The following is a 25,777-nucleotide window of genomic DNA, read 5'->3' as shown; positions in this document are numbered from 1 at the left end:
AGGTATAGTTCATTGCAAGGATTTGATTAATTATTCAGTAAAACTAATTAACCTCCTGCAGTTTTAGTAATTGCTATTGGAGTGTCTACTTCTGCTCCATCAGCTGGCTGTGTCATTTTCTACTGGAAGTGTAATATAGGAATAGGGCAGAAGGAAAGTGGCATTTGCCTGGTTTCTCTGGGAGCAGCCTTGAGAATCCCAGGGCTGTGTCAGTGCTGGGGAACAGCATCAGCTGCCCCAAGACAGGTCAGGCAGCTCCCACAGGGACAGTTGGCTCTTTGCTTCGCTGGTCACTGTTTTGTACACCAAGATACTCTGTGTTCCTTGGGCAGAAGCTGTGATTGGGGTCATTCCCTGCTAGATGGGGCTATGCATGGCAGATGAGAGAGAGATTGGGACAGGAAAAGGAAATTACAATGTTCCTTGAAACTTGATTTCTGTTGTCTCCTGTCTCCACCCCCACCTCACTGCTGGTAAATGAGCAGTCAGCACTGCTCGTTCTTGCCATTTTTTCACAAGCCTTGTGATTTTTGGCATCTGCATAAAACTACTGATTTGAATGTTTTTGTTTTTCAATATATTTCAAGTCCTTCAGATTGCAATGTGAATCCAAAAGGTACAAAGAGCAGAGAGGCAAATAAACACAACTCTTCATGCACTGCTATTAAAACGTCAGAATTTTTGAGCGACTCATGAGCTAGGAGAGGGAAGGCAGCCAAGCTGTGGTTGTGCTGTCTCGTGTTTGTCAGTGAGGGATGTTTTTGCTTATGATTGCCCAAGGCTTGTAGATGTGACTGGGAAACCACCACAGGACAAACAAGAGGCTGTTTTCTGTCTTTGAGATGTGGAGTTAAGAATTTGTACTAGGAAGTTTATTTGGACAACTTTTTTCCAATTCAGTGGTTTATCTTTCTCAAGAAAAAAATATACAAGTTTTGCTATGGGCAGTACAGGGAAAAAATCAGCAACCTGTTCCTGAAGCTACTGTTTTTCAGGATGATTCCCAGTAGGAAGAACTAGTCAGCTTCAGCAGCTGCTATAATTAGTTTTCCCAACAGGTAAAGATACAGAAACGCAGCTCCTCAACAGGAAAGGGAGACCCCCCCCATTCATCCACCTTCTCTGTCCCTCTAGACCAGCCAGTGCTGCCAGCCAAGTCAAAGGTGGTAGCTGTTCTTCACAAAAACCTTTTGAAATAAAATACTATGTTTGGAGGGTGTTTCTTCATGCCCTCTGAAAAGCAGAGTGGGATGGGAGAGTGTAGGACAGCATGAAAGTGTGAGAAGTACTGACCCTGCAGAACTACAGGGACGTGAAGAAGGAAGGGGAGCAGTTAGAAAGTAGTTGAAAATGGAAAGCCTGTGGGACAATCAGAGTGAGAAGATGTGGGGATTGGCTGGAATTACAGAAGTGATTTCAAGGCATGGGGCAAATTGCAGATGGAACAGGATTTCTTGCAGTCTTTTTGAGGGAAGGATGTGGCAGAGACCTGTTGGAGGGCTGCACCCACCCCATGGGCTGTGTCTGCCCTGCTCAGCCTGCACCAGGACTGTCTGCAGGCCCTGACACACCACTGAGCACTCTGGCATTAGTGTGCTGAAATTCAGGAACCCATGGTTTTTTCTCAGCCTAAAATGACAGAAATATTATTTTTTTATACTGTATAAGGCAAGAGGAGACATTACAGATAGGGAGGGAAGGTTGGAAGGAGTCACTGCTCTCTGCTTGGAGAGATTTGTTTTGCACAGTGTTTTCTGTCTTGATTTAATTGTGAGTTGGCTCTTTCCAGCAACTAGGCAGGGGAGGAGGGACGGGAATATGTTCCCAGCCTTTGGCCAAGAGTGTCCCAGAGCGTCCCGGGCGTGACCTCTTCAATGTTTGTTTTCCTTTCCGTACAACTGACCCAGATGCTGGGGCTTGAGACGTGGGCCCTCCTGGCCTGTTGAACATTTGCCCCTTCTGGTACAGCATGTGATGGTCTCAGGAACCAAGCTGGGAACAGTACCTGGAACTGTTTTTCTCTCCAGCAGATTGTTTTGTCCGATTGCGTTCCAGGAAACCAAAACCCGTGAGAAAAATCCTGGGAGCGCACTGCCACCCAGTGGGGATGGAGGCAGGGATGGAGCAGTCGGTCTCCACTGCTCTGCCTGGGCGCAGCGACGGGGAGAGGAAAAGGCCTTCCAGGCAGAACAGTCACCCGACACAGAACAAAGAAAAAGGAAACTAGGTTTTGGTCTGTTTTATTTAGAAAACAGCCACTGTGAATGTTCAGTGGAAACAGATTAGCGTTCATTTACATTTGCAGCCTGTGCAGTCTCTTTCTTGGGAATGACAGCAAGGTTTGCAAACTGAGATGGATTTTTTTTGGTCATGCAGAACTGAAAAACCAACAAAGTATCTTCAAACAAACTAAAAACCAAGCAAACAAACCGATTCAAACTTAATCTAATGAGCCAACCACTAGGGGAAAAAAGCTCAGCTTTGGAAGACACGACGTTATGTTCCATCAAGGTTACAAATATTTAATTCCAAAAGCAACTTCTGTTTTTTCATTAGTCGGTGTTGCAAATCCAACTTAACACAATAAATAGTTGACCAAACTCTGGGACCAGACTGAGCCAGTTCTAGCTGGGAAGTAAATTTCCCACATTTCTTTGCCTGATTTGAGGTATTGTGTTGGCAGGAGTAAAGTACAGCTGGTCCCTTTGTTTTTCTGTAGAGGGAAGGAATTAAGATAATTTAAGGATATACTGTACAGAGGAAATGCAAGGGCTGAGCATATATACAGATACCCCCCAGAGGACCTGTGGTGATGTTTCCATTCCTTGCTACCTGAAGCTAAGAACCATCCTCACTGCAGTCTGTGCCACAGGGCACGGAGGCATCAGGTTTCTTTGCGGTCAGACAGAAACTGCCCCGGGCACAATCTTACGGATGTGCGTGTAAGACTTCCTGAGGGTAACGCTCCCGTGGTGAGACACCCCCCGAGGCAGGACACACTCTTCTGTCAGCTTCTGAGTTTCAGGGTCCCAGCAGAGCACTGTTGCAATGACTTCGTTCTTTTCATCTCGGCCCCCGGTGATAAACAGCTTGTTGTTGCAAGGAGAAATCCCACAACTGGCTCTCTCGTGGGTGAACTGAGTCACCAGGCACCATGTGTCCTGCTGGGGGCTGTAGGAGTAGAGCGCTTTCATTGCTCCACCTGGAGAGGAAATAGATACTGGTTTGCACTGGCCATTCCTGTAAGGGATTTTAATTAAACCATCCACTTCAACAAGACTCCATTCATTCGTTAGAATGATTTCTGCCCTAAAGCCAAGAATAAACAAAGTCACAGGATACTTTATTGTTTTGAAGGCCTGATCTGCAGAGGGCACTTATTGTTCATAAAGCTGTGGAATTTAAGGCCAGAACAAAAACTGCTGTGACCACAGTGCACCCAGCAACAGACCTTTCTCATACCTGCTGCTCCAGCTAAGGACACAGCTCCAGAAAAATACAATCTTATTTAAAAGAGTCAGGGGGAATCAGCTGTGCTAAGCCATCACTGTTACAAATGGGTACAGGATTTTTTCACTGACTCCTCTGAGTTCATTGTCCATCAAACCTCCTTCTACCTGGAGCTGTCTGCTTTCAAAATCACTTCCTTGTTTAGAGTTTGTCAGACTGAACCAATAATCTTTTTATGTGTTTGTCAAACAGAGATTGACCTTCAGTTTCTGTTTTCCAAAACTGCAGTCATTCCTAAACTTAAGTGTACATTTTCAATCTTGCAGTGTCCTTTTGTCTTAAAAATATGGTCAATACCTCAACTGTCAAGAAAGGCTATTAAAATACAGTCCCTCCTGAGATTACCAACAGCTAAATAGTTCTCATTCTGAAATTTGCAGCGACTAAGTGAGGCTTCTGAAGTAGCTGTACAGTATCACAGAATTTTTAGGGTAGGAAGAGACCTCTGGAGATTATCAAGTCCAACCCCCCTGCCAGGGTAGGTCACCTGGAGGAGATTACACAGGAACACGTCCAGGTGAGTTTGGAATGTCTCCAGAGAGGAAGACTCCACAACCTCCCTGGGCAGCTATTCCAGTGCTCTGCCACCCTCAATGTGAAGTCCTTCCTCAGGCTGAGGTGAAACTTCTTACGTTTTAGTTATGGCCATTGCTCCTTTTCCTATCCCTGGCCATGACTGAAAAGAGTCTGGCACCATCGTCTTGAATAGGGTTGGGGAAACCTTAAAGCCATGGTCTTATTGATGAGGTGAAACAATGTCTGGGATCCTCCCTGCTGGCAAAGTGAACATGTATCTGTGGTAGTTAGATGCTGGGTTTGACAATATTAATCCTGTACTTGAGGTGTGATGAAGTCATTGAGAGGTGACTTAAGTGGAACAGACTGAAAGCAGACATTGTTACTTGTAAGTGATTCACCTGGCAGTTGGTAATTCATCAGTCTGGGTAATTAGATTGCTTTGGATGCAGTAACCAAATGCTCATTTATCTTTTAAACTTCAGATGGAGCTGATTTCTATCCAACTGAAGTAGATTTGTTTCTCAGATAGGTAAACAAGAGATGTATTAGTGGATGTTCCCGACTAAAAGACGCTGAATGAATGTGACTGGAGCATCATGTCCATTTTATCAGGAGTTATATCTGCCAGCCCATAAGTCATGTGCCTTCTCTCTCTGTCATCCTGTACAAACAGGGTGAGGTCAACTCCTGTGCTGAGGACGAGCATGAGGTATTTATGTACACAAAAGGGGTGTGTGTGTATATATATGTGCACACACATGCAGATTATAAATCTCCCTCCAGAGTGCCATTAATTATTTGGTGAATACTCCAGCTCTATGATAGCTCTCAGCACCACATGGATTATATTGCAGGTGAGAAATTCCCTGTACCAAGGCTGAGAAAGGGAGTGGAAACTTTTCAGAGCTCCTGTTTTGGAAGCAAATGTTCTTCTTTTCTTTTGGTTTTTCCAGCACCATCTGGAGATGTGTGCAGGCTCCCTCCTCCCTCCATAGTTCAGATCACCACTATCAAACTCTTGTTCTCTCACTTTTGCTTCCAATTCTGGTGATAGACTGAATGAAATCTAGTGCAAGAGCTCTGGGTCTTTGGGTATCAGTGTCTCAGCTCCTATGACCTGCTCCTAGAACTCTTACCCCTACATAAATCCTGTATGCAGTGGGTTGTGTAATGCCCCTGGAGAGGGAACATGATGTTGCCATGAGATCATGCCCTTGCCACTATGAACACATCTTTGGATGGCTTTAAGCAGTCTCTGGGCTAGCTCCAGCTTTCCAAGATAGCTACCATGCAAACAGGGACTTTGACTTGATGACCTTGCATTACTGTTGATGAATGTGCTGGATTCCCATCCCTCGCTAAGCTCAAAGGGAAGAGCCATTTGACTATCTGATTACACTCCATGCAGTGCGTGGGTAAAACTAACACAGAAGCACAGAAAGAAGCCCTGCTGTGTGTAGACAAGGAGAGCCAGTGGTGCTTCACTTACCCACCACATAAATGTGGTCCCGGAAGCTGGCGGCGTTGATGCACTTGGCCTCCACGGGCATCGCAGCCTTCAGGCTCCACGTGTTGGTCGCAGGGTCATAGCACTGGGTCTTGTCTGTGGCCAGCTTCCCGTTGGGGCCTCCCCCAATCACATACAGCCTCTTCTTGTAGCTGGCTGCGGCAAAGGAGCTCACATTGACCATCAGGGGAGCAGCCTGTGGACCAAAAAAAGTCATTAGTAACCATCTGAAGCAGTCAGACTGATGCCTGTGGGGAGGGAACCTGTGGAATTTTAAGTCAGACATCCCTTTCAACTTCCCTTTCTAAGCAGGGTTCAGAAGATGACGTTTTTAGGGATAAGGGAGAAGTATGTTTCAGCTTTTTCTTAAGACTGCAAGACCCTTAATAAAAGTATGCTCTGTTCAACTGCTGAAATTAAAATTCCTTTATCAATAATTCAAAAGCTAGGAAATGTCAGAAATGCCAAAAATCTCCTTTACATACTTTTATACATTGAAAAAAAGCGTAAGAATTTTGTTCATACTGATCTTTCTACTTGCAGCTGTGATTGTTAGACATCCACACTGCTTTGTATAATCTAGAGACAATGGGTTGTATCTGCTGTTATGATGCCTAATCTCATTACTTTCATGGATTAATTGGTTGCCTAATTCTCTCTTCTCATTGTTTGAAGTACAGTTAGTAGAACTGGGGAATTTTATCCTATTTACCTTCAAACCTGTACTTTCAATGTAACTGTATAACCCATACCATATATAATGCACAGGTTGATATACACATTTTATAGACATATAAAATGTATCAGAGCAGTAGTTTTCATCTTGTGCTCTAGCTCATGTGTACTTTATTCTTACCTCTTGATTTATGGACTACTAGCTTTAAAAGCCAACTAAGAAAAGGAAAGTTAGGCATTGATGTCTCACAGGAAATTACTGCCTGGCAATCCAGGGCTTTTTAACTTCTAAAGGATATGCATTTTTATAGAAAAAAAAATTAGGGTTTTTAAAGACCAGAAACACTTGAAAGAATTATACAAGATCATTTTTATTATTCCAAGCCCTAAGACTTTCTGATTATAATGTTCCAAATTATTAAAATCTTATGTGATGCAGCCTCTTACCTCTGACCAGCAGTTATGAAAGGGATCATATGCTTCCATGCTGTTGATTCTCTGCATGCCATCGAACCCACCAATGACATATACCTTGCCACCCAGCACTGCCATTTTATGTCTCCAGCGCCCAATATTGAGATACTCAATTTGTATCCATTTGTTGATGGAGGCATTGTATTTCCAGACATCATGCTTTGTTTCTTTGCCACCTGTAGTGTACATGACATGGATAAATATGTTAGCACAGCTTGTATTTACTTAAAAACTCCAATATGTTTAAATTGAAGTCTGTTCCATCACAATGGAAAATAAATAATTATTACTGATTGTTACTGGTCCTGTTATAATAGAAGAAAATTTCTGCATTTAGTTTACTTAATAGTAAAGGAAATTGAACAATTTCTACACCCAAATATTCAGTGAAGACAAATCACTGTTCCTCACTTTACCAGACCACAACCACTTTCATTTCAATACTGACACTGTGTGTGCATGACCAACCACACACAGCAGAGTGATGTTCAGAAGATTTTTGTGCACCACCAGGGCTTTGCAAAATGCTGCAAAGGGACAAATAAACAAACATGATTTAAGTAAGAGTGGATGGTAGTGCCAAATCCCTTGAAGGTAGTGTGAAATCCCTTGAAGACAGGCCTGCACTGGAGAGCTGCCAGGTTGTGCAGAGATCCAGCCAGCCCTGTGGTTTGCATCATAAAGCAAGAGACCTGAATCTGAACTCCTACCAACAGTAGTCCTGCACAACCTGTTGGAAGTTTTACTGTTCAGCCTTGAGACCATATGGCTGGGATCTCGTTTTTGTACCTCTCCTTCTGGTCTCTTTCTCTACAGACTTAGGTTTGCTTCACATTTACAGCTCAAAGATCAAAACTGGACCCTCCAAATTCTTTCTAGAGCTGACTTGCAAGCGAACCATTGCTTGAGCTAAAGCAGAGAGCAGTGTTTTAAACAAGCCTTTTGTTTGCGTACAGTTTCTGGTGTAACTGCAACACAAACTGATCTAGTTAAGCCTGAAACCACATTTACAGACTGAGTAGCTTATTCTATCATCTGCAACCTGATTAAACATTTGCTTCACCGGTGAATATACTGAAAAGAGAATTCATATTCCATTGAGAAAGTGTCTGCCTTCATTGGTATTCTGTACTGCAGCCAGATCACTACAAACAGATGAAGCCTATCTCTGGGCCAAATAGCAGATTGAATGGGAGATAATTAGCATGCTAGAAAGAGTCGTTTGTAATGCTTTTGTCCCAGTATTTTTCACATGTATGTGTTGAATTTTATTTGCACTCAAATAGCTGAAATGGCCAAAGGGCCTGAATGCAGCATTCATGGCTACAATGGGGCTGAGAGACTGCAGGTGTTCCCCTTACTCTCCCTTGAAATTTCCCTTTAACATGAGCTTGTGCTTTCCTCCATATGCTGAAACTCATGTATTAGCCTGATCTGGACCAGTGGGTGAATTTGCTGCACATCAGGGGACAGGGAGAGATTTTTGAGAGAATTGGAGGTTTATTTTGTTTCTGGTTTTTCCCTGGACAACAATTCTTTCTAATTTGAAGAGAAATTGTACCTAAATTAGTAAAAGTATCACAATGGTGAATAATAATTCATGTCATTTTTAGTTATGCTACAAATGTAGTGTTTCAGGCCATCCAGTCAAAGCATTTAAACTGCTTTGGAGAAATCACGATCAAACAGTAGTCATAATCTTGGGCAAAGGACTTCCCTATTTTTCAGATGCTAAAGGTGCAGGAAAGACTCCATACTGTACCAAGACACAGAAGTAAATGGGCACATGGAAGAAGAAATCAAGTTAGGAAAAATGAAAGTCGAGTTAGAGAAGAAGCAAATTGCAGGAGCTAAAGAAAGAAAATAGAAGGACATGCAGAAGGAAGCAGATGTTTAATCAGGATTGAAACACTAATAATTGGCTTAGCTGGAAAAAAAATGCTAATGGCTTTGGTCCACTCAGCCTTTCATTTGTGTGCAAAGGGCAAAAAGGCAAAAGGCAAAGAGGGAATGGAGAGAGGGACTCAGAGATATGGAAGTAAGCAGAGAAGGAAGAAAGAGAGCCTGTGAGAACAGAAGCAAAGGGAAAGCCAGCTTAGACTCACCACAGCAGGGAATGTGATAGCCTGGCCTGGAGGTAGCCTGGATAGACCATAAAATAAAAGAAGAGACATTGGAAAAGATGTCAGGAATAAAAGAAAGTAGAAAGCCTTGGAAAAGGGAAAGGTAACAAATTGAAGGCAAATGGAAAAAAGACCTCTCAACTCAAGGGTGTGAATGTGTGAGGAATATTCCCTAGTTGGAGTGTTCAACTTAGGTTCCTCTCTACAGCTAATTTTTAACAGATGAACTGATGCCAGAAACTCTCTACAGTGGACTGAAAGGAAAAACTTTGTTTATTTGTAGTTATGGAAAGAGTAATCTAATTCTTATTCCAGGATAAAGCTTTGATCAATTTTTAATTGGAATGAAGTATCAAAAATATGTGGATTCCCAGAAGAAAGAATGCAATGGAAGATATTTGAATAAAGGCAGTGAACTGCTATTCACATTTAAGCAAGGCATTCACACTTTGGCCTACTCTCCTCCTTTCTACTCCTCTGTTTTAAGGGAGTTTAGAATTAGGTGGATGGTTTTGCAGAAAAGACAGTATTCTATCTATGAAGGCCCTGTTCTGTATCGTGGTCTGTAATGTGACAGTGATGAAATGCTTGCTGTCACTTTTCCTCTGGAAAGCAGAAGAGATCGTCACACTTGGTTTTTGACAGGCCATCAAAAGCAGCTGTCAAACTGGCTAACAAGCTTGAGTTTAAGCTTTTTGATTGTCAGAGAAAAATCTCTGTAACTCTGGGATCAAACCATGTGTGGAGCTCAGCTGTATTTGTGTGGGAAGTTAAACATGCCTCCCAAAGCTCTTGGGATGACGATCAGCACATGAGCTGTTCAGGCCCACGCCGGGTGTCTGGACCACGGGATTTTCATCTGGCTTTGACAGTTTGTACTGCCAAGTTAATAACTATGGGTGGGCACTTCTAGAGTCCTCTGTGATGGCAGCTTTCAGGGGGCAGCCAAACATCACTGACAGTTTCCTGCAGGTTCTTGACTGACTTTTGTAGAATGACTCAGATTCTGGCAGGATTTTGCTTATGCATGTGGAGCTTCCAATTGACTCATCATGAGAAGATGCTGCAGCAATTTGTCATTTTATGTTTGGTAAGCTGTTCCCAAGAACCATCCTGTGATCTCGGTCACTGTTTAGGTTGCTGCACACCCATGCATATAGATTAATATTGTTTAAAAATTAATCCTGAGCTCAAATCACAGCTAGGCAGTGTTCTCTGACATCTAGTGCTCTCTGGAGCCTGTCCAAAGCCAAAGCATTAAAATACCTGTAGTGCTTAATTTTCCTAAATCTGCTTCAAGCATGATCTTGATAAAAGCTGGAGATAATTGTGATAACCCTTTGCTCCCCTCTTGCACTTCCAACTTGTTGTTCCTTACCCGATATGTAGACTTCATTTTTTAGAGTAATGCATGCAAACTCCACCCATTTTTTATTCTCATTCTCCGACTCCTGCTCTGTGATTGGTAATTTTGCAACTTCCAGACGGCTTCGCCTCAAAGGATCCAGGCAAGTCACTTCTGCTACAAACTTCTCATCTTTTGTACAGCCCCCTATGATCATAAACACCTCAGACTGGAACTCGTGCATCCTGGGCTTGGTTCTTTCTGTAATAATCTAAATGCAAGTGAGACAGAGTGAGTACACAGGACACTTACACCTACAATTACAGAAAGGTTTGGTGACCTTTTTTCTGATTACCCATTTCTCAAATCACAGCAGGCTTACATCAACTGAACCAATTAGCCAATGCTTTCTAAGTTGAAAGCCTGAAAAGCATCCTAGCATTCAGTGGAAGTTGCTGTATCCTTCTTTCAGCAGGATTTTCCCAACTCTGCACTTAGTTGCTTTTGCCTACCTACTAGGATCCTTTCAGATCCTTTTAGGAATTACCAGGGTGGCACAAAGAGCTATGCAGCTGAGCAGTAGTGACAAGATTGGGTGCATATCAGGTAGCTGAAAAGGAGAGGTTTTGTTTGGGCTGACAGAGTGAGGGCATGATAGGGGGGGCCCAAGGTGTCTGTATGCCTTGGGGAGCTTGGGGAGAGCAAGACTGCAGTTAGTGCTAGGAGAAAATAAGTGCTCTCATTATTTGTCCTGAAGAGATATGTTAGTGTCAGAACAATAACAGTTCTCAACTGTGGAAAGGTTATTTTTGTTTTCTCTGTATATAAGCTCTTATTTCAACCAAAATTAGAAAATTTACTTGAAGGCAGCACCAGGCTCTGAAACATGGTTAGCTCTAATTTACTGCATGTCAGCTCAGTTTTTTGACCAAGTGGTTGTTTCAGGGACACTGGAAAAAGTCACTTCTCAGATAGAAGATGTTCACCAGGAGCAAAGAATGCAAGGGGTGCTTGGAAACATGTGTTCTGCTTGGAGGAAATGCTTGCAAACAAGATCCACAGCTTAAAAGCTGTGTCAGGAGGCATCTGGCTTAAAGTTTTACTTCTCTTTCTGCTTTTAACATGCTTCTATAAATCGGTATAATTTATCTATATTTAAGAATATTATCTACACAGACATGAATCTTGCATTTTGACTATGTCTAGAAAATGATTAGGCACGTTTTTTTAGAACATCAGTCCCAGAACTTGCCAGCTTCCAGGACTCTGTTTTAACCTGTCTGCCACCATTGCCAGGCGTCAGCCCGAGGGGAGGGCAGCTGGCAGCACTGCCTCTTTCGGCTGTCCCTTTGAAGATGAGTGTAATGCGTGTTCAGCCCGGGGCAACACTCCCTTTATCTCTGCCGCGTGGACCTGACAGCACTGCTCAGTGGGACACGGCTTTCTCAGGGAGTTGCCACCAGACTGGCCGGCACTGCCCCAGGTCACCGTGCAGTGCCTCAGGCAGCCACCAGCACAAAGAGCACTGGGTCTCTCCCCCCCAGTGACACATCCGCTGTGAGTGATGGGCCCACGACATGTTCCTGCCCTCCTCTGACTCTCTCACTGGGGAGGTACACATTTCTTCACACACTCACATACTTTGCTCCTGTTGTGAAATCTGACCTCTTGGTTGCTGTCCCCTCTCCCTCATATTTTGGGCAAGGAGATGTGACTGGTATCTAACTTTCCAAAAGGGATGGGCAACTGAAGAACTGGAGATCCACCACAGCCTGCACTCAGCAGGCAGGACAGGACTCGACTGGATGTCAGGATTAATCTGTCTCTTTGGGTGCAGGGACCTCTGCAAATGGCAGATGGGCAGATATCTCCTCTGGAACAGACTTTCTTCTTCACAGGAGAAAGAACATTTCCCTTCATGAAAAACTGCCCCCATACATAACAGGGGGAGATGTTACATATTCACATTTGAAAGAGTCATTACAGATTGTGGCACAGTTTAGTGGGAAAATTATTCCTCTTTTCTTAGGCTCGAAGTAATAGCTGAGAGGGTGAAGTGTCAGGGGTAACAGCATTTGCCTTTTTACTAGGGAAGCTACCTGGAGTCTTCATTTAGCAAGAGTGAGCAAGAGTGTGTATAAAGGGTCAAGTTCAGATATTCATAAACTGGAAGTTGTACACTTTGTTTTAAAACAACCCACCAAAATCTTCTGAGGCCCATTTTGACTTCCAGTAGCACCTGTTAGTGAAACTTCAGTGTGAGTACCTTTTTCTGCCCCATGGTATTGCTCCTTCCAAATCGATTTTTCAGCTGAAGCATGAGACATTTACAAAGAGTGGCTAATACCTTCCTATTTTACTTACCTCATTGCCTGACAGATGGTACATTCTTGCTTCTTGGAGCAATGGAAAGACATCTGGACACTGTCTAATGAGTTGATCAGCTTCAACAGTCTCTACAAAATACCAAGGGTCCAAGAGGGGCAGCCGGACATGCTCCAGCACATATGGCAGGAGAGCAAACCGTTCCGACTCCTTGTACCGGACCCAGTTCATCACAGTTTCGAACACCTGTGCCTCCTCCGTGACGAAGAGGTCATCACTCTTCAGCGTGCTGCACAGGATGTCTGCCGGCAGCTCCAGGAACTCCTCGTAGTTCAGGACCTGGGTGAAGTTCTGGATAATGTAGTTCTGTACTTGCTGTTTCAGGCTGTGCAGGGAGTGGGCATCAGCCAGCCTCAGGATGCCAACACAGTTCTCTGGCTGGAGCGCTTCGGTGAGAAAACTGGCACAAGCATCTACCATGCGAAGGAACTGTGGACAGAAAAAGCTTGTATAAGCACAGAAGGGTTTCTCTGTGACTGTCACAGGAGTGCTATGGAGCAACCAGCCATGCCAAATACAGCAAAGAGCTGGGGAAGACAAGAAATAGGTTATCTGAGCACAGGTACCTCTCAGAATCTGCAGTGTGAAATGAGAATTTCTTCCTCCCACTGTTGTTATTCCCTCTGCATCCAATTGCTCCTTTTCACTCTTGCAGGATGCAGAAGACCTGTGACAGTCATGAATTTAATTTGTTTCACTAAAGGATTTCCTACCATTCACTTTTCCTCCATGAGCTCTCAAAGCACTGGCAATCACACAGTTACAAGGCAAAGATAAAGACCCCAGGCTTCTGATTTGCTTACCTTGCTTCATCTTGCATGTCAGTTCAGACTAACTAGAACAGAGTCTGTTTTTAGAGTGAAAGTGGCTCCACTGTCTGCATTTATGCTCCCACCATCCAAACTCCAAATGTATCTGAGGCCTTGCGAGGGTGGTGGAAAAAGAGTGCTAAGGTCTGGGAGGTTTGGACCAGTGTGCCACCCCACCACAGAGTATGGGCAGCAGTCCTAGCCTGGGGTAAGTGGCAGGAGAGACTGGCCATCAGCAAATCTTGTGAGTTTCCTGACAGCCTCAGTTGTCTGGCAAGAGTCTGTTGTGGGGGAGGCCTTCGGAGGATCTAGCGGCCTTGTCATTATCATTGGCTGAAAAAATATTGATATGCATTTTACACAGAGTCTCCTTAATCAGAGAACGGGCTGTGTTTGCATTCAATAAGCATTCAATAAGGCATCACAACCACTCTCATGAACTTCCTTGGCACAATAACCCCACCTGAGGGCCCTAAATGCACAGATTCTGGGCCACAGGTGTCTGCAGGGTATTTCCATAAATTATGATCTGAGCTGGATTGCTGATGATTATTCAGGAATTGGGAACCAGTTTGGGGTAGAACTGATCAGTTACAATGCTTCATCCTGGATTTTCTATCACCTTTGTGATTTCAGATATGGATATTGCCCCTGAGCAGTGCAATAAAGATGGGTCAGAGCTAATGTTGTGCATTTCCATCCATGCTTTTTTGGGTTGTTTTTCCATCCACTGTCAGCATGCAAACCGTTTTAACTCATGCTGTCTCACTGGGGAAAGTTGCACAACAGTAATTGAGGGGCAAAGAGGAAGCGAAACATTTTTAAACACTGTAGTATGTAGATTTGTTTCAGTAATTAGGGTAGAATCTTCCAGACCCGTCGGTGTCGTGTTGACATATTTAGACTGTTTATCAGAGCTGAGTGATCGCAGACGCAGCGTACAGACTGCCTGGTTCCTGTTTTACATTTAGATGTGGTCAAAAGTTTAGAGAAATGCAACTGACTGATGAATGAGGCTATGTGAGGTCTCAGAATATGTTGCCACCGTTGTGATATAAATATGTCAGTGGCACATAGTGGCACAGCTTGGTGACCCCTCTGTGCCTGCCACGTTCACCTTGCCTGTTGTCAGGGCTAGCACAAGGCCAGCACTTTGAGCTCACCAGGGCATTTCCTTGAGGACCTGAAAGGACTTTGTCACCAGGTAGGCCTCAGAGCTGAGACAGGTAAAGCATCAGCCTTATTAAGCTTATTAAGCATAAGCATTCAAAGTTGTCAATAATGAGACACAAAATAAACAAACCCAGGATTTGCCAAGGTCTTTCATTGAGTCATCTGTGACTCTGGGAATAGTCCCCAAAACAATGTGACTCTGGGAATAGTCCCCAAAACAATGTTCTCACCACCCTACAGCAAACCTCTGTAGAGATTTCTAATTATTTATACATGGCTTGTTAAGAGCGATACTCATGAGGTGACAGCAGAGGTTTTCTCCCAGGCGGTGTGCACTGATCTCACGGCCAGCAGGCCCCACTACCTCGCTGGGTAGCTGTTTGTGGCCAGGCAAATGCAGAACTGCAAGGTGTGGGTGTGAGAAACAGCCCTGCTGAGGGCTTCGCCAGAGGGGCTGGGCTGCTTGGGAGCGAATCAAGGCAGGACTTTCCCTGGTTCTGCTCCTCATCTCTGCGCTACACTGTCTCCCCACCACACTGTCGTCATTTAGAGACAAAACTCCCCCCAAAATTCCCCCAAAACTTGCTGGGCATATGTCAGTCAGTCCCAGCAGAGCAGGTGGGTGACTCAAGGGATCATCAGAAGAAAGATGCCCCTGATCCTCTGCTTCATTTGGTCTGATTATTCTAGCAGAGCTCTGAATTTTCTGCTTGTCCACTGTGAGTACCCCTCCTAATGCCACTCCAGGCACTTTAAAAGCCCTGTTGCCTTGGAACAGTTTCTTCGATAAGTTAGCCCTTCTCCTAATACCCATTTGAATCCACATTCTCACTTACTAGAGACATCCCATATGCTTACTTGGCCTCCAGTTGGCCTTCACTCTGAATAGTAAAATTTATTCTCTTTATATAAGTCCTCACTTGTCCCAGCTTGCATTCAATGGTCTAGTGTAAGCAGTGCCAGCAATGCCAGCAGCCCTGCCTCCGGCTAGAAGCCCCCGAAAGGGAAGGGAATGGTGACTGAAAGGGCTCTTATTCATAATTCTCTGTGTGCAGCACACTTCAGGGTCAGATCCTCCACCCTACAGCTGGTGGCCCTTGGCCACCGGCTCTGCTGTGGCTGCAGGGACAGGACGTCCCAGCTCAGCGGTGACACCTGTGCCCCGAGGGAGCCCCGGCCGGAGGCAGCCGGGCAGCTGAGGGGCACAGCCACCCTAGCAGGGCTGCTCTCCGGGGAACTGAGGCTCTCTGAGTCTGAGAGCCTATCTCCCACTGGGAGCTGCCCTGAAGCCCTTTGTTAGCAAATCGTGCCTCTTGTCAGCCAGCTCTACATGGTGGCACTGGCCTGCAGCAGCCACCCTGGCTCTTCCCTGCTCAGTGGCCTCAGGAAGGTGGTCAGGTATCGCTATGGGATTTCCCTCAGAGTGTCTCATTCATCGAAAGTGGATTAACACAGGGACGAGGGGTGCTTTGAGAGTCAGTAAGGCCAGCAGGCTGGTGGCACTTCAGCCGTGCCCTGAGGGTAGAGCAGCCCTGCTCTGCTTAAAGGGGGCAGCTCTGGGCATCCTCCACTGTTCCCACTGCACATGGCATTTCCATGGCAGTGGACATCACAGCCTTTGGCATTTCCATGGCTGTGGGCATCACAGCCTTTGGTGACAATACTGTTTCTTTTTCATCTGCTCAGAAGCTTGCTTCTCTCTCACCATTTCTTTGCTTCAACCACAGCAGCTGATGTGGTCCCTCACCCAAACCCTGCTGAGGGAATGGGTAAAGAGAGATTCCTGGTGGGGCAGGAGCAGTGTAGACAGGTCTGAAGGTTGCTGCTGAGTTACAGTGAGGGAAGCAGAGCTCCTGGCCGTGGCCCTGGGAAGCAGCTGGGACCTTGACCCTTCCCAGAGGTGAAAGGACAAGCAGCTCTGCAGGCAGTGTGGGTGGCAGAGGGTGCTGGGCGGGATCCAGGGTGGGCACCAGCCTCGCAAGGGCAGTGGCTGGGCAGCCACCAGCGCAGACAGAGGAGGTGACTATTGAACTCATGTTGCAACTGTGCTTTAGGTGGAAAAAATTTGTCTGGGTCACTTGAGGGAGAGGCTTAGCTGTTCAGCAGCTCCCTGTTCCAAACTTTTCACCTGCTTCCCCCAGGAGGAAAGCACACTGCAGCAGGGAAATCTGCCCTCTCCAAATAGCCTTCCACCTCTTCCTGCTGCCACAGCTGTGGTCAAAACTTTTTAGAAGGGATTAAAAGAAGGTATAAATACATAAAACGTTTTGAAAAATAGTTTCTAGAGAAAGGTGGAGTAACTATATTGGAATATCTATACTGCAATATCTAGAACTGTGCAAGTTATTTCTTCTTTGGTTCTTCACCAAGTCTGCAAGATTAAAAAGATGGATGGCCACAAGTTTTTGCTAGTCAGATACAAAGATTCTGTTTTGACTTCTCACATGTCACTAATTTGAAAGAATTTCTCAAACAAAAATGTTACATTAAATTGCAGAAATAATCTTTTCAGCTGTTGATATACCCAAATGAAGCATTTGACTCTTTCAGCTCTCTGTTCTTCAGCATAAATAGCACAGATGAGCTGGCAGAACTCTAGTTCTGTCAGTTTGATTTAGTAGATTACTAAAGATTTAGTAGTTACTAAATCTTTTTTGCACAAAACATATTTTCAGCCTAAACCCTCACATTTATAATGTGAGGCTTTAAGGCTTTATAAATCTTGATAGTCTCCAAGACAATCACTGCTTTTAGTTGAACATTCCTGGTATTCTAGATTTTTCTAGTTTATCATTCTTACTTAAGGTATCATCACAATTTTATCATTACTTTAATAGAGTTTGATAGTTTTCTTAAAGCACCAGCCTTCATAATCAAATTTAATTTTAATTTTAATGAAAAATAGGGAAGGTACATGAAAAAACCTACGTTTATACTTATGATAGTTCCAGAAGGAAAGAAAAAAAAAGCCAACAAAAAGCGGAGGAATGATCCTAAGGAAAAAAGGTTCAAATGAAAACAAAAACAAAAAAGAAAAGAGTCCTGAAAATCAACCAAAAGTAGCTATTGAGTGCTACCAGTTGGTAGTGTTGGTCAGTGAGTTACTGCACTGCAGGCCCAGGTAACACTAAAGTTACCATGGGAAGCACTTGGTGAAATTTTTCCTAATATCCAGTCCAAACCTCCCCTGGTACAGCTTGAGATTATTTTCTCTTTTAAAAAGTCCTATCACTTTTTACCTGGGAGAAGAGCCTGACCCCCGCCTGACTACAGCCTCCTGTCAGAGAGCTGAAGAGAGCAGTAGCATTCCCCCTGAGCCTCCTTTTCTCCAGACTGAACACCCCCAGCTCTCTTGGCTGCTCCTCATAGGACTTGGGCTCTAGAAAACAGAGCAAAGTTTTCTATGCAGAGCATAGTTCTATGCATTTCTATGCAGAACCTGCAGAGCAAAGTTCACATGAAGATTCAAGAATCTTAATTCCCTCATGAACCACAATTATTATGGGTTTGGGTGTTTCTTGCCTTCCTTAATGAGAGGACTGGACACACATGCACATTGGCACTTGGCAGGTAATGTTGGTTACAATTTGTTAGCAATTTGCAGCATGGTACCAGACTGCAATTTGGTAGACCTCACAGGTGATTTACAGGACACGTGAATGCCTCGTGGACCAAAGGCTGAGTAACACTGCCCAAGTCTGACTTCCCACAAGTCCCAGGTCATGACTAAAACCCTGTACATCACAAGTTCTACAAAGGAGGATGCTAACTTTGGCTGGCAAGTCTCAAAGCAGGGGAGTCAGAGAGTCAAAGTAGCTTCCTGCTCTGGCCAGCCATGCCAGCTGCTGCCCACTAACCCTTCTGACTGGCCTTCACAGGCTGACCTGAACTTTGGGGAGCACTGCCAGGCAGGAAGCACGTGGGAGCAGCTCTTGGAGGCAGAGCCTGGCTCTTTTTCTGTTTGCATGGCACCCAGCACAGCAAAATTCCACTACATGGCTGCCACTGCCATTTTTCACCATAATGTAAATAAATATGAAGCAAAATGCTTCCAGAACCCACAAAATCAGAGAAGTTTGCAGTGTGCTAACCAGGGTAAGAAATGGTGTTGCCAGAGCAGTAAGACTGGGTCAGTGCATTTGAGTTATCTGTACCTGAAAGAGGCTGGCAGCTTCCAAGACTTTCTGTACGTTTTGCTTTGTGATGAGCATCTTGCTAGTGTAGGTGTAGTCCAAGAGTATATTCATGGTTTCTGCATCAACTCCTTTTAGTATGATCTTCTCCTCATATTTCTCTCTTAAATCATTGCAGAACATGGCCCTGGAAAGAAAGACATTTATCTTTTTCTGCATTCCAGTCAGGATGAGGCGTTCTGAAAATGTTGGGCTAATTAGATTTCAACACGGAATACTCTGATTGCTTCATATTTTATGCAATTACTCCCACTGGAAAGAAACAAGAGAAGTCGTTTTGTTGCTTTTCTCTGTGCTCATGAGTTTGATAAGGCATACACACAGCTTTGTTTATACCTCTGAGCTGTTCTCTACCATAGACCTAGGGCTCCATGGCAGCAAAAGGCAGCTGGGACCTTCCCTGAGTGGGACAAGTCCCTGTGTCTGGATTGGTGCTGTGGAGCAGTTGTGGTGCCTCACCTGCTGGCCTCTTAGCCTGTTTCTAGTACAGGTACAGCTCCTTAAGGCCCTGGCATTCTCCATCCTTCATTAACACTTAGCACATGTACTTTGTACCCCTTGGCAGGTCAATACCCCTCTGTTTCTGAGCTGCAGCACACTGCTGGGACTGAATCCCAAGGTCAGACCAGATCCGCCTGTCTGAGAGCCACACTTCTCAGCTTCCCAACATATCTTTGACAACATTAATACCAGGGGTGGGCCAGGGGAGAATGTCTTATGGATTTTCTTCCAACTAAGAGTCTGACTTTTCCTCTGCTAAATTTTGGGATTGTAGAATTTGTACCTCCTGGCTAAAGAAGCAACTGAATATGCGTGAATTTGAGCTACTGTCACCCAGAAAGTGCGGTGATTTCACACATGTTGATATCAACTCTTCTGTGATGGATAATAGTGCATTTGAAAAGTGAGCACCACACACACCTTTGGCTCTAGGCAGATATTTCAGATATTTCATAAATCAGAAATTCTTTAAGAGCTATTTAAATCCATTTTGCATTGTGACAGCTGCAAGACACACGCATTGTCCTCTGCATTTTCAATTCATAGATTTAAGTATTTCTTCCAATGCTTTTTGCTTTTAGTTAGGATTTTGATCAGCGCCACCTTGTTCACTGCATTCAGAAAATGAGATGTCACATCATTTTGAATCTGTCTCAACAGATCAGAATTACATGAGTCCACTTGTAACTCCATTGGTGAAAAACATGTGCAGATCCAAAGTGTAATTAGAAGCGCTCTTTACCCTGCATTCCAAGCCTTTCTTTATTAGTCATATACAATGTTGACAGGACAATGCAACCTGGGAAATGGCTGGAGGTCCCAAGACTTAGGCCATGCTTTTCTTGTAAAAGAAGTGCCTCAATAAAGCTGTCTGATTGACACATCTTGCTGGAACCAAGATGTAAACAGATTTTATTGCAAAGCAGTTAGGCACGATGAATGGCAAATAGATGGAAGATACCAGCTGCTACTTGCTCTAAGAACTACCTGTTCCTTACCTCAGCAGAAATTTTATAGCAAGGTCTTAGTTACCTCAGTGAGCAAAACTGCCTTTTGGATACAGAGACCTAACATTTAAACAGGAAATTTGGGTAGAGAAGTTACTTGTCAGAAAAGTTGTTCAGCCAAAATTCTCATTTTTCTTTTCACTCAGCTCATTAGAGGTTTTTGTTTTACTTCTCTGCCTCATGGTCCAGCTTCTGCTACCACTGAAATCAGAATATTTCAAAGGCATTGAGACAGAATGCTCCTTAACTTCAGTGACCACAAGACTGGAATTCATTCAGCTTCTGTCTCTCTGGCAGTGTCAAGTGATGTATAAGGAGTGTGTGGGCAGGTGGCCATTTGAAAACAGCAGCCCTCAGTTCCCACTTGTCCCTGGGAATGGCCTTCAGCACAGAGAGGGAGGTTGGCACAGAACAGTCGTTTCAGCCATGCAGGATTGATGGGTGCCGGATGCTTCATCTGAATGAGAAACAGGCCCATGCAGGGTGCAGGTGTTGTCTGCTCTTCTTCCTTTCATCTCTTAAACTGATGACTCCAGTCTTGTATTAAACCATCCTTGTCAGGGAGGTGAGAGTCTCACTTCCGTCCCACAAACCGGAGCGTTTGATGGGGTCAGTCAGAGATACCCAGTGTTACACTTTTGCAAGGCTTCTCAGAAACCAGCCTCAGGTTCCTGGTGGTGGCTTTGCACAGGGGGCTGCTCAAAGTGCTTTGGCCTATCTGTCTCCTAATCTTGGTGCAGAGCTGCTATCCACTCCCAGTTTCGTAGGATGTGTATTCATGTAATATGGCTGTGAGCTGCAGAAATCACACATCCAAAGCACCTTTCTCTCCCACCAGTACTCTGCTCTAGACCATGGCAGGGCTGAATAGGGCAGTGCTATACAGGAGAGCTGACTGCTGTAGCCTTCCTTCTGCTCAGATGGAGTGGTCTTCATTCCCACCCTGTCTGCCAGCTGGAGGGCACCACTCCCAACCCAACACCACTCAGGCTGATCAGGCTGAGCTTCTCTCCTAGGGATTAAAATGCTGCCTCTGAATCTTTCTGAACTTACCCTCAGGAGGCTCTACATCCTTCAGATGCGGCTACTAATTCCATTGTCTCTTTCCCTGGTTCTTGTCCCTGTGTAATTTTGAACTGCACCTTTGAACCAACAGATGTACTCTCAGAAATGCACATCTGAAGTGAGGGCCCAGCACCAAATTCAGATACCTAGAAATGGGTACATTTAGGAAAAAATCCAAATTTTTTTCTAATTTAAAATTAGAGAAATCTCAATAAAATAAATGAGGGGTTGCAGATTGTGAAGCACTTTTTAAGCACCCTTCCACACTGGAAAGTTTGTGCTTGGAATTATGAATCTGACTTCCAACCACCACGCTGGAGCTTGAGGATGCTCTGGAAAATGGCTTCAACCTCTCCCAGCCCCATTCTCCCACTACCTTGGGCAGTGCAGGACTAAAGAACCACTGCTCCACCTTAGTCAGCTGGTATTTCTCTTCTCTGCTTTGTTACCATCACACAGGCAAATAGCTAGTTAATATTTTTAAGTCTAAGGGTGTAGGACGTCACAAGAGCTAGTCTGTCTACTCTCAAGCAGTGCTGAAGAAGGACTAGAAGTGGTTAACTTTGTTTAACTGTGTTCCAGTCAGCTGCTGCGGATTGCCTGTGCTGTGGCACCCAACTTTCAGGAAGGGGGTTGTGTAACTTGCTCTTGCAGGGGAATGAAGCCCATGAGTCACTGGGTCCCTTTGCTTTGGTCCTGTGCATGGCTGTTAGAGGTCCTGTAACAGTGTGGAAAGTACTCACAGGAACTGTGTGATTTAAGAATTCCTTCTTTCTCTGGGGCCATGCAGCTTCTAGCAAATTATGGCAAGATGAATGAAACCTCCTTGTGAGCAGCAGAACCAGTGAAACTCAGTTCCCTGTAGACTTGTGTCCTCCTTTCCCTCCTCACAGAAACCTCAGCTTCCCCTTCCTGAGCCCTCCATTCTCCCTCCTTATTCCTGTCACATACTTTTGAGGGTCCCTCCCAGGATGCTGAGCTCTGTGCTGGCTGTGCCCAGTGGAGCAGGGGCAGGGTGCTTTGGCTGTTCTGGGCACTGTGTGTGCTGGCTGGCCAGGACACCCTGCTCGTTACCTCACAGAGTGCCAAGGGGTCCCAGTCCAGCATCTCTCCTCTCCTAGCTGCAGATTTCCATCAAACTCATGGGAACTTCATGTTTGAGATTTCCATCCTGTGCCAAACATGACTGAAACTAAACCAAAGAGTCGTAACAAGAGGCACTGGCAGAGAGGCCGACAGTGAGATGTAATAAATCTCAGCTCTGTGGAAAGCCAAGACAAATACAAGCACCTAGAGGGGCAAACCCTACATAGGTGTGCAATTGCCTTGGGATGAGGTGACCTCCAGCCAGGTATTCCCTTTCCTTCCAAGACTGTAGCTCAGGGCTCAGTGGAAAACCAGCCAATAGCTGTTGTCATAAAACTATCTTGCCTGATTTTAACTGGGAAGTTCTTCTGATTGCAGCACCTTTTCTCATAGCGGAACTGGGGGGTTTTTGTCAAAGTATCATTAAGAAAATTCGGATTTTAATTTGTGCATCTGCTGTCCATTCCACACACAATATTGGTAAGAAATATTTGGGCATCTCTGCTTTTAGCTGTACATTTTCTCATACACAATATATATAGTCTTTCTGTAGAAATAATATCTGTCTCCAAATATTTACAGACACAATCTCTATTCTAGATTATGAAAGCAGAACTGTTCTTCCAGGCACTACCAGCAAAGCTTATCAGACTCCATTAAAATTAGCTTTCTGCTCATGTCACAAGTGGTCACAGGTTCTTTTTTCTCGTGTTTCCTCTGTAGCTGTTCAGTCATCTGACCACTTTAGCCATAAAAGAAAGAAAGAAAAAAATCCCAGCCATGCAAATGTGATTGTCTAAATGATGTCTAAATGATAATGGAAAATCTGTGCTAAAACTGATACTGAGTTCCTCTGTGTGTCTAAAATTTGTTCTTGTTGGCCAGTAGTCTCAGATATAATATCTACTGTACTGAAAGAATGAAAAATTCAAGCGGACCAGAAGGAGACAATAAAGTGGCAAAATTGCTTTCAAGAAGATATTACCTATAGCAATTGATTTCCACTAATCCGAGGACAGATGGAAAATTCCTTCTCTTTTCTCCTCAACAGTTTAATGCAATATATATTTTTACCCCAGAATGGTAATAGGAAAAATTAGCAAGTTCCAGAAACCCACTCCTATTTCAATAAAAATAGCATATTATCTGAATGGGATTCCTCTTTTCCCAGGTCCCAAAGGGGCAATACAAGTGGCTGAAGATACTTGGCTAAAGTACTTTTCTCATGCACTTGTCCGCCAACATTCTCTCTTTCTTTGCATGCCTCCAGCAGTCTTTTGAATGCTGGTATCGGAACTCTGGAACTCCAGCAAATCCGCAACTTGGCACCTGCCTTATTTAAGTTTCCAGCTTTAAAAAACGAGCTGAAAGTTGTAAGGAGTTAGAGGCTCACTTCAAATTTGCAGACTTCAGCACCCAGTTTGCACTCTTTGGAGACGTACAGTTCAAGTCTAAGAAGCAAAGTAAATTTATTGGTTTTGTTTGTTACAAGCCTTACCTGAAATAATTGCTTGCTGCAGCAAGGACCACTCGGTGACAGGAGAATTCCCTGCTGTCCACACACAGGATGACATCTGTAAGGGAATTTTCAAGCCGAAGGTTCTCCAGGCCATTCTGCAGCACCAGAGAGAGACCCGTATCGTCAAACTTGACCTTTTCGCCACTCGAGACTTCCACCAGGTCCCCCATTTTTGTCAAACACTCATTGTCGAAAGAGATCTCGGGCTCCTCAGAGCTCTTCTCCAGTGTGTCCCCCATTTTCTGGCCAGCCCCGTCTCATTCTGTTGGTGCTTCGATCTAAAAAGAGCTCCTCAGCTTCAGGCGAATCACACTGCAGAAGTTGGGCGGATTTCCTGTCCAGAGGTCTCTGCTTATCTATAGCTGTCACACACACATAACAGGAAGCCTTGCACTTTCTCATCCTGTTAACACAAACAAAGGGTAGGTTTTTTTCAGTGATTTTCAGGCAGTATCAACATGTTTAGAAAGGCCTTAAGATGCCTCTGGATGTGAGAAGATTACAAGTGACAAGGACAGCCTGCTTCCCACCCTCAAGCCAGTCCCCCACTGTTATCTGGATCTGCTGGTTGTATTGATAGGTGCACCACAAGCCTATCAAGGCACTCCTGGTGGACTGGGCTGCTAAGGGAAAGAGCGTAGTATTTTATATTTCTTTTTCCAGGTATGCGCTTATTAATAACTGAGTTGGTTTGGGGTTTGTTTTTGTTTTTTAATATTATGCTTGCATATTCAGAAAGCCCTGGAAGTGGATGTTTCTGTCCGTCATGACTTGCTAACTGGCAAACATTGCATGGCTTTTTTTTTAGGCTAAATGGGCACAACTGTCTCCAGGACATGGAGCAGCATTGAAGATCTCACCACTGAGGGTGTTCAGGCTACCCTTGCTGGGCACAGGGATGTGGTCCATGCAGCCAGTGCCACACCATCAGCTCAGACCAGCAGTGAAAGCTAAAGGAGAGAGCCTGGGGAGCAGTGTACCCATGCTCATCCCCACCATCCTCACTGCTGCATGTAGCTTGAGTCACAGCTGCATCTGACTTGTCCCCGACACAGACACAGACAGTGGTGGGACCAAGGGCTGTGCAGCTGGCAGTGGGGACACTGCAGGGGGGCTCTGGGCTGACCTTCAGCATGACAGGAGCACACAGAGCACAGTGCTGAAGGTTTTGCTTTCACCTAAGGATGAACCAGATCTACTTGGACATCATCTAGTTCAGAAGCTGACCCAAGCTGAATTAATAAGCCACACAACATACTGAGAGTAACAGAGCAAACACCTGGCTTGCTTAGGAAACTCTCATGCTGGGAAGTAGAAAAGCACACCTCTATCTCCCCCTGAGAGGAATGTAGGGCCAACTCCTCACCTCGGTAGCTTGAGTGCTAACCAACATTGCCTTTGTAATAATTACTTCTAGGAATTCTTGTTTGGCCAATCCACAGGTTCTTAATGTGTGTTTGGTTTCCTCTTTTGTCTCCAGCTTGTGTAGCTGAGCTCACAGTGTTACGGGAAGCTTGGCTTCCCCCTCTTGTTAGAACAAGGTGAAAGCAGAGTCTGAGAGAGACAGATTGGAAGATGAAGAGGAAGGAAAGCAAAAAAATCTCCTTCCTGCTTTCCTCTACATCCTTGTAATGGGATTTTCTTCATTTTGTGTGGTCTGTTCAGTCCTTTGGTTTTTTCCTTTCCCAGTTGATGTAAATGTGTTCCTGCTGCCTTTTGTGCTAACTTTAGCTAATGAATGCTTCCTTTTCCAAAGCCAGTCCCTTCTTTCCTAAGTACTACTGTAGGAATACAAGAAAATTAATGAAACCCCTCAAAATACTAGACATGCTTTAACCCTATCTCAGAATAGGTTCTCTTTGTTTATCATCATGACATTTGACCTT

At 44.5% G+C, this 25,777-nt stretch overlaps 1 protein-coding gene across 1 annotated transcript; it reads right to left on the bottom strand.

The window, feature by feature from the left end:
- Positions 1-2,224: 2,224 nt before the first annotated feature.
- On the bottom strand, positions 2,225-24,272 carry KLHL6 (kelch like family member 6). Its single transcript, XM_085069768.1, has 7 exons — positions 23,871-24,272; positions 18,675-18,840; positions 12,518-12,967; positions 10,187-10,424; positions 6,659-6,861; positions 5,519-5,732; positions 2,225-3,202 (listed from the first exon to the last, which is right to left on the bottom strand). The coding sequence occupies exons 1-7, from the start codon at positions 24,128-24,130 to the stop codon at positions 2,901-2,903; spliced, it is 1,833 nt and encodes a 610-aa protein (XP_084925894.1). The 5' UTR covers positions 24,131-24,272; the 3' UTR covers positions 2,225-2,900.
- Between the last annotated feature and the right edge of the window lie 1,505 nt (positions 24,273-25,777).

The sequence above is a fragment of the Lichenostomus cassidix genome, chromosome 9 (assembly GCF_008360975.1).
Source record: "Lichenostomus cassidix isolate B80296 chromosome 9, HeHo_3.0, whole genome shotgun sequence".
In the NCBI taxonomy this organism is placed as follows: domain Eukaryota; kingdom Metazoa; phylum Chordata; class Aves; order Passeriformes; family Meliphagidae; genus Lichenostomus; species Lichenostomus cassidix.
Note: the sequence above shows the minus strand (reverse complement) of the source record. Positions and strands in the feature narration are given on the sequence as shown.

What these genes read in the sequence shown, in the direction of transcription:
- KLHL6 (XM_085069768.1), bottom strand. Translation starts at nt 24,130, where the DNA reads ATGGGGGACACACTGGAGAAGAGCTCTGAGGAGCCCGAGATCTCTTTC. An exon ending in AAGCTGCCAGCCTCTTTCAG is followed by an intron (nt 12,968 to 18,674) that starts GTACAGATAACT and finishes TTCTGTCCACAG; the next exon opens with TTCCTTCGCATGGTAGATGC. An exon ending in GGACCACATTTATGTGGTGG is followed by an intron (nt 3,203 to 5,518) that starts GTAAGTGAAGCA and finishes TTTCCTCTCCAG; the next exon opens with GTGGAGCAATGAAAGCGCTC.